Source organism: Cherax quadricarinatus, chromosome 35 (assembly GCF_038502225.1).
Source record: "Cherax quadricarinatus isolate ZL_2023a chromosome 35, ASM3850222v1, whole genome shotgun sequence".
NCBI classification, from domain to species: Eukaryota; Metazoa; Arthropoda; class Malacostraca; order Decapoda; family Parastacidae; genus Cherax; species Cherax quadricarinatus.
This window is the reverse complement of record NC_091326.1, coordinates 32,383,153-32,398,454: the sequence shown is the minus strand read 5'-3', so window position 1 is coordinate 32,398,454 and position 15,302 is coordinate 32,383,153. Positions and strand designations below refer to the sequence as shown.

The following is a 15,302-nucleotide window of genomic DNA, read 5'->3' as shown; positions in this document are numbered from 1 at the left end:
AATGTCATGAACACATGTAAAACAATATAATCTTATTCTCAATATTGGTAACCCTCCCAAACATAAACACAGACTGTGTCCACTTTATGTTAATATGCTAAAATGCTCATCACCTATAATCATAATCAAACCTGTAATTCCTTATCCCTTTGACTGTCACAACCACAAATCCTGAAGTGTCTCCTGGTGTCGAAAAATTAAAAAAAAAAAAAAACAAAAAAAAATTCCTTAAGAAATGATACAGAATCTTTACCCGATGGTAATGACACCAAAAGTAGGAAATTTGATAAAAAAATTTACAGAATTATGCTCCCGCTAAGTTAGCGATCTCGGTGATATATACGCATCTGTGATTTCGCTGACTTTGAGCCCTATTTTCAGCCAATTCCATTGTTCCAGTCGACCAAACTCATAGCTATTTCTTTAGAACTCCAATTTTTCTATCAACTGAGTACATGAAACTGCCCATTTACCAATTTCAACTACCCAATACAGTGGTCAGAAATTGGCAATTTGGCCAATTTCACGCAAATTAAAAAAGATGCCAATTTCAAAATAGGGTCCAGAATAAACAATGCAGGATTTTTGGCACTTAAATAACATATCCTTTGTTCATCAGTTATGTCTCCAGGCCACTCTTATATTACGCTTGCTTTCTATTTTGAATTTTTATTCATACAAAAAATAGAAGATTTACTGTTATGCAGACTACTGCATTATTGTAAAAATGGTATAAATAATATCAGCACATTTGTGAAAGAACATCATACCCGTGTGATTTGTTTACTCTTGAATATCGGCAAAAATCGAACATTTCTGCTATTTTGAGCTCAATTTCAAGGTACTTTTAGTCGTAAACCATTCAAAATCACCTCTATTTCTGTAATATATCTTCCATTCTATCAAATGAGACCAAGAAAATGAGAATATGACTATAAATACCGTACAAAAATACACTGCAAAATCTCTGTTTTAAACCAAAAACACAGTCGGAGTTTTTTTCTCATTATGCACTGCGTGCTGCAGGATTTTTTTTATACTGCACACACTCACCACTCAGACCCATTCTCTCATAAGTAGGCCTACCAGCTTTCTCCCGCGAGATTGGAAGCCACTAGAATTTTGGCGTAGTATTTACGGGACTGACACTGGCTTTCAAGCTGTAATATTACAGGACCGACAGTGAATGGGTTAATAGCGTAGGTCTGATGGCTGAATGGGAGGTGAGAAGACATACTTGCAAATTACAGCAGCTATGAATTGGCACAAAATAGGATTTAAAGTGGGCAAAAGTGCAATTGCATAAAGTGCTCCCAACTTCCAACTATGAGTTTTGAGTAATTCTTCACGTTTTATGTTAAATTTTGATTTTTTCTGTTGTTACCTTCAGAAAAAATGTTCTTTAGAAAATAAAATTATTTTTTAAACAAAATGCCAACAGAGAAGGGGCTTTCACTTTGGGGGTGCTAACAATTTAACCCTTTCAGGGTCCGTCCCATAGATCTACGGCTTTACGTTCAGGGTTCAAACTGTAGATCTACGCCATGAGCTAAGCTCACTCTGATAAACTGTGAGTGGTACATTCGGGCCTAGATATGAGAGAATACATCTATGTGGTATGTGTGCACCACATAAAACAAATCCTGCAGCACACTGTGTATAATGAGAAAAAAAAAATGAGACCATGATTTTCGATTAAAACAGCGACTTTGCAGTGTTTTTTCGTATGTTTTTTATAGTTGTATTTGCGATTTCTTGGTCTCATTTGATAGAATGGAAGACATATTACAGAAATAGAGATGATTTTGATTGGTTTTAGCACTGGAAATGGCTTGAAACTGACCTCAAAGTAGAAGAAATGTTAATTTTTGCCGATGTTCAGGAGTAAACAAACAACCTCACACGTCTAATACACGTCAGCTGGTGGGTCTAATATACATCACAAATGTGGTGATGATATTTATACAATTATTACAGTATTGCATAACAGTAAATCTTCTATTTTTTGGTGTGAATAAAAATTCATTATGTGAATAAAAAATCAAAATGGAATTTATTTGTAAAGCCTCAAAACATAACTAATGAACAGAGGAAATGTTAGTTTAGTGCCAGGAATACCTACATTGTTTATTCTGGACCCTATTTTGAAATTGGAATATTTTGAACTTTGTGTTAAATTGGCCAAATTACCAATTTCTGATCACTTTATTTTGTAGTTGAAACAGTTGACTTGGTGATTTCTTATGCTCAATCGATAGAATAGAAGTAATACTAGTGAAATAGCTAAGAATTTGGTTGACTGGAATAATGTAATTGGCCTAAAATGGGAGTCAAAGTCGGTAAAATCGCAGATTCGTAAATATCGCTGACACATCAAAATTCGCAAAGCATAATTTCGTCAATTATCCATCAAATTTCGTACTTTTTGTTTTATTACCTTCACAAAAAGATTCTCTACCATTTCATATGAAAAAATAATTTTTTTTTTTTTTGAAAATTCTTGGACACTGGGGCACCACTTCAGATTTTGGCAGTGGACCCTGAAGGGGTTAATAGTTAAGGGCTAATATACTAGTGCAATGTTGAAGCTAGGGCAGATTATAAAACAAACCAGAGAGGGCATTCAAGGTAATACCCAGCAAAGATAATTCTATGAATATATTTAATAGTTAAGTATCTGGTTAGATACATAACTGATTCATACTTACTAGTTGCATTAGCTGTTGTTTTAATGTAGCGTATGGAAGAATCCTTCAGTTCTCTGATAAGTTCATTATCTTCATTCATTTCAAGTGGATGTGGTCTGAATACTAGCTCTATCTCACCAGATTCACTGGGTCCTTCAGCTTCTTCCCCTGGGTTACCATCATTACTCGAGCCTGCCCCAGACTCATTTTCAGACGTTCTCCGAGGCTTTTTCACCCTGGGCCCGACAGTTGAAGATGCAGCATTTGTTGGAGCAGTGGCATTAGTAGCTGCTGCAGCATTCGTTGGAGTTGTGGCATTTACACTGCTAATATTAGTAGTTGTCGGGGTACTTGGAGGTTCACTGGGAGTGGGAGTAGAGGGTGCTGATGGAGTGGGTGTCGGTGTGGTGCCTTCATCTTGCATGGCTTTACGATTCTTCTGGCGACTCTGGATCTGAAGCTTGATGCCTTCTTCAATTGACGTAATCAGAGAGGCATGATTATGATTTTTATTAAGCTTGGCAAATACTCGTTCCTGATGTTGCTCGTATTCATCACGACTTGGGTATATCTTGGAAATCAGTGTGTCAAAATTTGGATCAGGTCGTAATGACCTCTTCGATACTAGTTTTTTACGGCACGTTGGACATTCTTTGTTACCCGATCTTAATGCTGTGATGATACATTCCTGAAAGTGAAAATATTTTATTAAAACCATGTCTTTAACAACCTAGTACAGTACAGCAGACCAATCATAAAATTACTCCTAAAGTAATAACTGTAATCTACATATATAGCGGGTGAATAGTGCTGACTGAATTCACAAATTGACGTTATCCTGTTTCAGATATTGAGTTGATAGTGTGAATGATGAGTGATATCTGAGCACCTCTGGCAAGACAACTACTGAATGATTGATGGTGTGTGTGTGTCCACTGGGCCACTAGTACAGTGGACCCCCGGTTAACGATATTTTTTCACTCCAGAAGTATGTTCAGGTGCCAGTACTGACCGAATTTGTTCCCATAAGAAATATTGTGAAGTAGATTAGTCCATTTCAGACCCCCAAACATACACGTACAAACGCACTTACATAAATACACTTACATAATTGGTCGCATTCGGAGGTAATCGTCATGCGGGGGTCCACTGTATATGGTTTCTCTGAAAAGTTCTTACTGAACAAAGCACAGAAAGTTTATCGTAAAATTCAATTACCAAGGTCAATACAAAACCGGATCAACCAACCTGACAAAAACGGTGAAGGCATTCCTTTGTGGTCATAGTATTCTTTAGCATGTCGAGGCATATTGGACACATGAGTTCCGAGTGAAGGGAGCGTGGGGAGACGGCGATTTCTGTATTGTCAGTTATAGCTTCTTGCGGTGTTCTGTGTAGTTCATACAACGAGAGTTCCCAGGATTTATTAACAGCATTTTGTTCTGTAGTTGTCATGACTTGTACTGAAATCCTCACCAAAATTAAATAATCTAGTTTATGGCCATACTCCTGTGCCTTGAAATTACAGCAAGCAACCAAACTTCTGAAATATATTAAACCTATTAGCATCAATATAAAAAAAAAATTCTGGTAAAATAATGAGTTTAAGACCCTCATTTTTCATGAATATTACAACTTTTGCTGCATGAGACAAAATTACAGAACTAATTTTACAATGTGGATGGTTATTATCCTGCATACAGATGAAAAACACTAAACCCATGTGGGTTACTGTGATAAACACCAGTATACTCTATCCTATTCAATGTAACTTCATTTGACTTATGTAGCTGCACCTTTTTTTTGTAAATATAATTTATTCATATTGGTGGAACAAGGAATGGCAGCATCAAGAGTAAACTGGATCACTACCTCTGTGGAGTGGTAGATCATCCAGACTGTGATGGATATGTGGGCCAGCTGGCTGCCAACAGCAACAGTCTGGCTGACTTAGCAATCAACAGAGAAACCTGGCTGTGAGAGTAGCAAAGCTCTCTAAATTGGTCACATTTATATAACAGGTATATTAATCTAAGTGTTTAATTACAATAATATTTCAAGGAGTTTACCCACTCTGCCTCATGGGAGTGTAAACTGCTGTTTAAACTACTAGTGAAATAATCCAACATGACATGTTAAATGACTAGTACAAGTGATGTCAATGTGTCCTACATACTAGTTTGCTTTTGACAATTTTCTATGCCTTTAAATAAACCAGCAGTCAGTATTTTTGACCTTAGCACAACTCATTGGGTCTTCTACAATCTTTTCAAGCCTTTGAAAAACTCTAAGGCCAGATGGGTCCACACAGTCCATCATGGTTAACTACACAGGTGATAACTTTGTGTTTGATGTACTAGTATGTCTAATTACCAAGCATAAGTAAACAATGAAGCCAGAACCTGATGTTTCATCACCAGCTGCCCTACCAGCAGTATGTAGAACTGCATGGGAAATGACTTATTCAGTCCAAATTTATTACAATTTCATAATATTAACAGTGGAATTCAGCTACAAAGCACACTATGTAGATTTAACCAAGAATAACCCAATGTCAAACAATCTGACTTATTTCCTTGTTTCAAAGAGAGCATTCCTTGAAACAATTGTAATATCATAATATTTTCTTGTAAATATATGTGGCCTTCAAGGTACACAGGTGTTATAGCCTGGGTGGAGTCAGAGGAAAACCTAATATTAACTTGAATACAGAAGTGCCTCTAAGACAAAATATCTTAATGGAAAAAAGATAGATTGCCTCAAAGGCCCAAGGAGTAAGCCTGGGCCAAAATATTGTAACACCAGATCATGAGATCAAAGGAAACCATAATAATTGAGTGATTATAGCAAATATATTGTGAACATAGGCACCCCAGTGCATTAAGGGGTTGATAGTAGAATGACCCCTACAAAAACCAAATTGACAAGGGTAAACATAATTATCGGTTTCTAAATACCATAATAAAAGTATGGTAACTAAATGTCCTAACAACTTACAAGCTGCACTATTAGGAACATGGGTCTGTAGTGAGAGGTGTCACAGCTTGAAAAGCCTGGATAATGAAAAGGAAGGAAGGACAAGGGTGATTTTCCAATGAAGGAGAACTCCTGAGAGTCAAACCAGACTGAAGAGACATAAGAGGATGATAAGTGTTTTGGGGTGGGTTGAAACATACAGACACTGATGCCATGTACCACTTGCCCAAACAGACATGGGCTGCAGTATAAGAGAGAATACGAATAAGACAGCTGAGAATAAGCTTTGCATATACAGCAGACTGTTGATTAATAAGTAATCTCTATGACGTTTTCTCTATACTATGGTTGCACACAAGAGGTGCATTCTTGTTAAATGTCTCACTGGGAAAAGTGACTGCAATAAAACATAGCCAGAGACAGGAAAGCCAACAGTGGAATGTAATTTTGGTTCTTGTACACAGATACAAACAGGAGAAAACTGGAAGAACAACACTTGGAGCTGCCCTTTTCCCCAATTTCCCTTGTATCCTCTGATATTCCAATGTAATGAAACCCTAATCAGGAATAGTAAGACACTGGCAACAGAAAGTAGGAGGTATGGGTTCTAGAAGAAGAGGTAGGAATGTCAGAGGTGACTATAGAGGGAGATCCAAGGATGCCAAGCTACTCTGAAGTAGGAGAGTTGTGGAAGTCTTCTAGGAGACGGAGTTAAGTTGTTGCAACAGAATGAGGCTCTCCTTTTCCTGAAGGTGTGCCTAGCAAAATTGTATGGATAACATCTCTGGCCTCAGGCAGAGAGGACACAAGTTTCCACTCTGATGACTGGGAGGTTCTGGAGGTTCTGCATAAATCCGTGTTGGACTATGTTATGTGAGGCGAGGACTGTACTGAAGCTAGAATTAGAAAAATTTCTGCGTATCGTGACAAGGGTGTCGGAATATTTATGGTAGCATCACTAGGGCATTGGTAGAGAGAGCCGAGACATTGAAAGAAGCAAAACCCAGTACGTTTTTATGGCCTCTTTAAGATACACAAGCCTGGCATCCCACTACCTATCATTTTGAGCAGAGAAAGTACCCCACACAGATTAGCTGGCCACCTTGTCAAAATACATCTCAGCAATACTAGCCACCATTAGTCATGAACACCTCCAACACTCAGGTGACCTTCTCTCTCGCATTTCTCACATTTCCAACATGAATATCAAAAAACAAGAGAATGGCTACCTTTGATGCCACAGCTCTTTTTACCAGTATACCTACTGATAAGATTTGGTCAGATTTTTAACCTGGAGGGTTAGCCATCCAGGATAGCCCAAGAAAGTCAGTGCATCATACAGGATTGTCTTATTTCCACTGAGGTCCTTCAATCTCGTCCCCCAGGAAGTGACCAACTCCAATCTACTAACACCCAGGTGCCTACTTACTGCTATGTGAACAGGGGCAGCAAGTATAAGGAAACATGCCCAACATTTCCACCCTTGCCGGGGACTGAACCATGGACACTCAAGTGTGTGGAGCGAGTGCACTGCCTACCAGGCCACCTGATGCTGCCATAAATATCCAGAGGCGGAAGCTCACTGATGACCATGACCTCCCATTACCTCTTCTGGACTTTGTCAGTCCAGTGGATCTCTGTGTTAATTTTAACCTCTTCAAGTATCAGGATAACTGCTTTCATGGAGAACCTAGAGATCAAGAAATTCAGCACCCTTATTCCCAACACTGTTTCCTGGATAAGATACACCAATATCTTGGTGGTCTATCCCAGATGTTTTAATATCCAAAGCCTCTTCAACAAAATCAATGCTGACAAGCCATACACAAAATTTACAATGGAACTCGAAAAAAGATGGCAAACTTCCTTTCCTCGATGCCCTCCTGTGCAGGTCTCCTGACAGGGACATTTCTTTCTTCAAAGTGTATAGAAAACCTATCAACAAGGATGATCTTATGTATTTTTATTCACACCATGACACCCACACTGAAACAGGTGCTCTTACAGGCTTCTTCTTGAGCTATTTGCATGTCCAATCTTTGTTTCCTTGAAGAGGAATGCACTCATATAACACAAGACTTTACTTGTCTTCAATTTCCATTTTTCTTCATCCAGGACTGAAGATTCAAGGCACAAGCTATCCTCAACAAATTTCCCTTTGGAACATTCCTCTAAACAGTTCAGAGATTCTTGTGTGGTGATTTTGCCAGGAATACACACCAGGTGCTTGCCAGAAGGAATATCAATGTTTCCACCACTAATACAGCACATCCTCATACAAAGACCTTACAGGTGCTCCTCGGCTCACGATGGGGTTACGTTCCAACAAACTTATCTTAAGTCTAATATGAATAGATGCTAAATAAATAAGTAAATAAATATCTATCATTACTGAATAAGTAAATGAAAAATTATTGTAACTAAATATCAGTACTGAAAAAAAAAAAAGTATACAAGTTATGGACTTGCTGCCTTCATGCTGGGTAATTAAGTTTCATCTCCAAAGTAATTGCTTTTGCACCATCATAAAGTCAAAATAGCCTAAGTGAAACCACCATAAGTCGAGGAGCACCTGTACTACGAAGTGAAGTCACACACCTCTAATTTCCACAAAACAGTCCCAAAGTACTGGACACCGTGCCATGAAATATCTACGGAAATCAGGCAGAAATGTTTTGGTCTGCCTAGATGAACATCAAAGCATTTGCAACAGGGATGACTTGAAGAATGCCTGTGTCCTCCACAGGAACTCTATGGGGCATTTGATGAATTGGAATGAGGTCCCAGAACCAAAAAAGTTTTATAATAAATACAGTGGACCCTCAGTTAACGATATTAATCCGGTCCAGAGAGCTTGTCTTTAACTGATTTTTATCGTTACCTGAATTAATTTTCCCCATAAGAAATAATGGAAATCCAATGAATCCGTTCCAGACACCCAAAGTATTAAAAAAAAATAATTTTTTCACATGAAATACACATTTTCCTACACAGAAAACAATGAGACAAGCAGAATAAATACATAAATAAATACTAAAATGACACTTATCTTTATTGAAGACTTAGTGATGAGATGGGAGGAGGGGAGAGGATGGAGGTGTATTATTGTTTGGAAGGAGAATCCCCTTCCATAAGGACTTTAGGAAGCAAGTCCTTTTCTGGGGTTACCTCCCTTCTTTGTTTTTTAATGCCACTAGGACCAGCTTGAGAGTCACTGGAACCCTGTCGCACCAAAAAGCTGTCCAGAGAGCTCTGTTTCTGGCGTGTCTTAAAGATTTCCCTAAAATGGGACACAACATTGTCATTGTAAAGGTCACCAGCAAGGCTTGCAACAGCTGTGTCAGGGTGATGTTCATCCATAAAGGCTTGCACCTGTGTCCACATTGTACATATTTCCTTAATCCTTGACGAAGGCAACTTCCTCTGTCTCTCTTCCTCCTGCTCTGAAGCACATTCCTGACTGTGATCTGTTGCTGTTGCACATCAAGCTCTTGCAGGTCTGCAGTGGTTAGTTCTTCATCGTCGTTCTTCAACTCTTCCACATCCTCACCACAAGCCTCCAACCCCATGGACTTCCCCAGTGACACAACAGCTTCCACTACTGGCATAGGCTCCTGAGGGTTAGCCACAAACCCTTCAGAATCCCTCTCTTGTACACATTGTGGCCACAGTTTCCTCCAAGCAGAGTTCGAAGTCCTGCAAGTCACTCCCTTCCAAGCCTTACCTATAAGGTTTATGCAACTGAGGATATTGAAGTGATCTTTCCAAAACTCTCTTAGGGTCAATTCAGTATCTGAGGTCACTTCAAAGCACTTTTGAAACACTTTTTGTGTAGAGTTTTCTAAAGTTTGAAATGACCTGCTGGTCATGGGCTGGAGGAGAGGAGTTGTATTAGGAGGCAAAAATTTAACTTTAACCTAAACTCCCCCACAATTTGCTCTTGCAAGTCTGAGGATGAGGAGGAGATTGTCCATTACCAGGAGGTACTTGAGTTTTTTTTTCAAGGAGGCAATTTTTCACAGTGGGGTCAAACACACCATAAAACCAGTCCATGAAAATTCCCTAGTGACCCATGCCTTAGTGCTTGATCTCCACATCACACACAAATTACCCTTGACGATATTGTTTTTCTTGAACGCTCTAGGAGTTTCAGAGTGATACACCACTAAAGGCTTCACTTTGCAAGCACCACTAGCATTACTACACAACATTAACCCTTACCGGGTCCACAGGCCCTCACAGAGACTTGTTCTCAGGGTTGCCCAAATTTCAAAAAAAAAAAAAAAAAAAAAAAAAAAAAAAAAAAAAAAAAAAAAAAATCTTATGAAAAGATAGAGAATCTTTTCCCAATCATAATGACACCAAAAGTATGAAATTTGATGGAAAACTTACAGAATTATGCTCTCATGAAGTTAGTGGTCTCGACGATGTTTACGCATCGGCGATTTTGCCCACTTTGAGCCCTATTTTTGGCCAGTTCCAGTTTACTAGTCGACAAAAATCATAACTACGCTAGAACTCAATTTTTTCTATCGAATGAGTATAAGAAACCACCCATTTACTGATTTCAACTATCCAATACAGTGGTCAGAATTTAGCAATTTTGCCAATTTCACACAAATTTCAAAAGATGCCAATTTCCAAATAGGGTCCAGAATAAACAAGAAAGACATTCCTGGCACTAAAATAACATTTCCTCTGTTCATTAGTCACGTCCCCACGCCCCTCTTACATTCTTTTGCTTTCCACTTTGAATTTTTATTCTCACAAAAAATAGAAGATTTACTGTTATGCAGACTACTGCATTAGTGTAGAAATGGTATAAATAATATCGGCGCACTTGTGAAAGAATATTAGACTCACCAGTTGACGTGTATTGGACACTTAGCATGATTTGTTTACTTTTGAACTTTGGTAAAAATCGAACATTTCTGCTACTTTGAGCTCAATTTCAAGGTACTTTTCATTGTAAAACCAGTCAAAATCATCTCAATTTCTGTAATATGTCTTCCATTCTATAAAATGAGACCAGGAAAACTAGAATACAACAATAAATACCATACGAAAATACAGTGCAAAGTCGCTGTTTTAATCCAAAAACACGGTCAAAGTTTTTTTTTTCTCATTACGCACTGTGTGCTGCAGGATTTTTTTTATACTGCGCACACTGACCACATAGACCCATTCTTTCATATGTAGGCCTACCAGCTTTCTCTCACTAGATTTGAGGGCGCTAGAATTTAGGCGTACTAGTACGTCAAAAACCCTGGTGCGTAAGCTGTACGTACTAGGTGCGTAAGCCGTACTAGTACGTCCGAAACCCTGACTAACATCAGCACTAGTTCCAGCCATTTTCTTAATTAATATGCCTTTTCACATATTATTGACTGTGAAACACTATCTCCTGATAATTGTTTCTCGTTGCTCCACACCAACAACAGTCTCTCCACATTTTCAAGTATTTGCGATATTTGTTTTGTAAGCACATTTGCACCTTTTGCAACAACAGCTTCCTTGATTGCCTTTTTGTTGGCCAAGATAGTAGCGATGGTTGACTGGGGTTTGTTATACAACCTAGCCAGCTCGGAGGCACACACTCCACTTTCGTAATTTGCAATTATCCTTTAAACTGTCCAAACATAGATCTACGTTTGCGCGCGTAGCGCTTCGACCTTGATTTTCTCCATAATAATGTAAAAAAAAGTAGGTCTACGCTCGGAGTGCTATGCAAGTGAACATAGATCTATGTTTGGACAGTTTAAGGGTTAAATCCCACTTAAGTGAAGATCAATGATTCAGTTCTAAGTATTAATACATACTTAAATTTTGCCATTGTTCATTTAGCTACCTCTCATTTTTGTATATTTAAAAACTCCTACTTAATAACAGATGTCTAGTTCTTAAGTAGTCTTTAAGCATTAAGATTAGCCTGCTCAAAATGCACAGGATGCTACTGGCTTTCTTTTGTGCTCGACAATATTTTATTACATACATACGTACATATAAACTACATTGCCTGTATACTGCAGAAAAGAAATTTATCATTATCATAAAAACCAACCTAGAGAACACCTCAAATAGTTAATTTACACCAAACACAAGAGTTTTGCTTTTCCCAGCACGCACCATGTGAGGCATGATTTTCTTTTATCATGTGCACACTATCCGCACACATCCAATCTCTCATTCTAAGCCAAAATCTACTGCTCACAGCTTATCTAAGTGAGCTGAGCTCTTGATGTAAATCTACATGATGAACCCTGGCACCAATAACATAGTCTGACATAACAGACAGTGAAAGGATTAAAAGTTACAATTATTCCTTATGTTACAATGGTTTTATATTTTATATACTTACATTATAAATATTTATTGTTACATATTTTATGTGAAGCTTTATCACTATTCAACTGTCAAAAATAAGAAGAACCTCAGAGGAAATATTTATAAAGAAATCTAAATGAAATGCTGCAAGAGATATGTATGTGTAAAATTTTAAGAAAAACTCAAATATTAGCTGTGCTCAGAGTACATTATTATACTAAAATGATGAATTAATAAAAGCAACAAGGTCTTGTGTGCACAGTGACCTGCTGAGTGAGGCAGGAAGCAGAACCAGTCAGCAGCAGCACCAGTCACTTGTACTACTGCCGTATGAACCAGGCAGCAGCAGCAGTAGTCACTTGTACTACTGCTGTATGAACCAGGCAGCAGCAGCACCAGTCACTTGTACTACTGCTGTATGAACCAGACAGCAGCAGCACCAGTCACTTGTACTACTGCCGTATGAACCAGGCAGCAGCAGCAGTAGTCACTTGTACTACTGCTGTATGAACCAGGCAGCAGCAGCACCAGTCACTTGTAATACTGCTGTATGAACCTGGCAGCACAGCAGTCACTTGTACTAATGCTGTATGAACCAGACAGCAGCAGCAGCAGTCACTTGTACTACTGTTGTATGAACCAGACAGCAGCAGCAGTCACTTGTGCTACTGTTGTATGAACCAGACAGCAGCAGCAGTCACTTGTACTACTGCTGTATGAACCAGACAGCAGCAGCAGTCACTTGTATTACTGCTGTATGAACCAGGCAGCAGCAGCACCAGTCACTTGTAATACTGCTGTATGAACCAGACAGCAGCAGCAGTCACTTGTACTACTGCTGCATGAACCAGACAGCAGCACCAGTCACTTGTACTACTGCTGTATGAACCAGACAACAGCAGCAGTCACTTGTACTACTGCTGCATGAACCAGACAACAGCAGCAGACACTTGTAATACTGCTGTATGAACCAGACAACAGCAGCAGTCACTTGTACTACTGCTGCATGAACCAGACAACAGCAGCAGTCACTTGTAATACTGCTGTATGAACCAGACAACAGCAGCAGTTACTTGTACTACTGCTGCATGAACCAGACAACAGCAGCAGTCACTTGTACTACTGCTGTATGAACCAGACAACAGCAGCAGTCACTTGTAATACTGCTGTATGAACCAGGCAGCAGCAGCAGCAGTCACTTGTACTACTACTGCATGAACCAGACAACATCAGCAGTCACTTGTAATACTGCTGTATGAACCAGGCAGCAGCAGCAGCAGTCACTTGTACTACTGCTGTATGAACCAGGCAGCAGCAGCAGCAGTCACTTGTACTACTGCTGTATGAACCAGACAGCAGCAGCAGTCACTTGTACTACTGCTGTATGAACCAGGCAGCAGCAGCAGCACCAGCAGTCACTTGTACTACTGCTGTATGAACCAGACAGCAGCAGCAGTCACTTGTACTACTGCTGTATGAACCAGGCAGCAGCAGCAGCACCAGCAGTCACTTGTACTACTGCTGTATGAACCAGACAGCAGCAGCAGCAGTCACTTGTACTACTGCTGTATGAACCAGACAGCAGCAGCAGCAGTCACTTGTACTACTGCTGTATGAACCAGACAGCAGCAGCAGCAGTCACTTGTACTACTGCTGTATGAACCAGACAGCAGCAGCAGTCACTTGTACTACTGCTGTATGAACCAGGCAGCAGCAGCAGCACCAGCAGTCACTTGTACTACTGCTGTATGAACCAGACAGCAGCAGCAGCAGTCACTTGTACTACTGCTGTATGAACCAGACAGCAGCAGCAGCAGTCACTTGTACTACTGCTGTATGAACCAGACAGCAGCAGCAGCAGTCACTTGTACTACTGCTGTATGAACCAGACAGCAGCAGCAGCAGTCACTTGTACTACTGCTGTATGAACCAGACAGCAGCAGCAGCAGTCACTTGTACTACTGCTGTATGAACCAGACAGCAGCAGCAGCAGTCACTTGTACTACTGCTGTATGAACCAGACAGCAGCAGCAGCAGTCACTTGTACTACTGCTGTATGAACCAGACAGCAGCAGCAGCAGTCACTTGTACTACTGCTGTATGAACCAGACAGCAGCAGCAGTCACTTGTACTACTGCTGTATGAACCAGGCAGCAGCAGCAGTCACTTGTACTACTGCTGTATGAACCAGGCAGCAGCAGCAGCAGCACCAGCAGTCACTTGTACTACTGCTGTATGAACCAGACAGCAGCAGCAGCAGTCACTTGTACTACTGCTGTATGAACCAGACAGCAACAGCAGCAGCAGTCACTTGTACTACTGCTGTATGAACCAGACAGCAGCAGCAGCAGTCACTTGTACTACTGCTGTATGAACCAGACAGCAGCATCAGCAGTCACTTGTACTACTGCTGTATGAACCAGACAGCAGCAGCATCAGTCACTTGTACTACTGCTGTATGAACCAGACAGCAGCAGCAGCAGTCACTTGTACTACTGCTGTATGAACCAGACAGCAACAGCAGCAGCAGTCACTTGTACTACTGCTGTATGAACCAGACAGCAGCAGCAGCAGTCACTTGTACTACTGCTGTATGAACCAGACAGCAGCAGCAGCAGCAGTCACTTGTACTACTGCTGTATGAACCAGACAGCAACAGCAGCAGCAGTCACTTGTACTACTGCTGTATGAACCAGACAGCAGCAGCAGCAGTCACTTGTACTACTGCTGTATGAACCAGACAGCAGCAGCAGCAGCAGTCACTTGTACTACTGCTGTATGAACCAGACAGCAACAGCAGCAGCAGTCACTTGTACTACTGCTGTATGAACCAGACAGCAGCAGCAGTCACTTGTACTACTGCTGTATGAACCAGACAGCAGCAGCAGCAGCAGTCACTTGTACTACTGCTGTATGAACCAGACAGCAGCAGCAGCAGCAGTCACTTGTACTACTGCTGTATGAACCAGACAGCAGCAACAGTCAGGTATAACATTGCTTCTCTAACATAAACCAACTATATATCGACATAATTAACAAGGAGGAAGCATTACCTGCCTGGTGATGGCGTCGAGGCTGCGTCTCTGGCTCTCTTACGAAGTTAATTTGGGAGAAATAAGACCTCCTGTGAGAGACGCGAACACTTGTTTACGAGTGAGACAGTTATAAACGACGGTATGGTGACGGTGGCGGCCACAACCTCTCAACTCTACTCTTAACCTCTTTGTATCGTTTATATTATTTATCGTCGATCCTCACTTGTTATCTTCCTCTTTCATGTTTATTGTCCTTATTGTTTTAGTTTGTGATTTCTCT

The 15,302-nt window shown here is 40.2% G+C and overlaps 1 protein-coding gene across 2 annotated transcripts in view; it reads right to left on the bottom strand.

Annotated features, from left to right (window-relative positions):
• Positions 1 to 15,197, bottom strand: part of Sce (E3 ubiquitin-protein ligase Sce) — a 46,158-nt gene extending 30,961 nt beyond the window's left edge. Inside the window, exons 1-4 of one of the 2 annotated variants that reach the window (XM_053785416.2) lie at positions 15,041 to 15,136; positions 4,560 to 4,661; positions 3,936 to 4,230; positions 2,709 to 3,375 (exon numbers count right to left, since the gene is read on the bottom strand). In XM_053785416.2, the coding sequence (XP_053641391.2) occupies positions 2,709 to 3,375; positions 3,936 to 4,142 (874 nt within the window). In that variant the 5' untranslated portion in view covers positions 4,143 to 4,230; positions 4,560 to 4,661; positions 15,041 to 15,136. Of the gene's footprint in view, positions 1 to 2,708; positions 3,376 to 3,935; positions 4,231 to 4,559; positions 4,662 to 15,040 lie in introns of both variants that reach the window. The other variant, XM_070091492.1, reaches the window with a different exon arrangement.
• Positions 15,198 to 15,302: the final 105 nt, after the last annotated feature.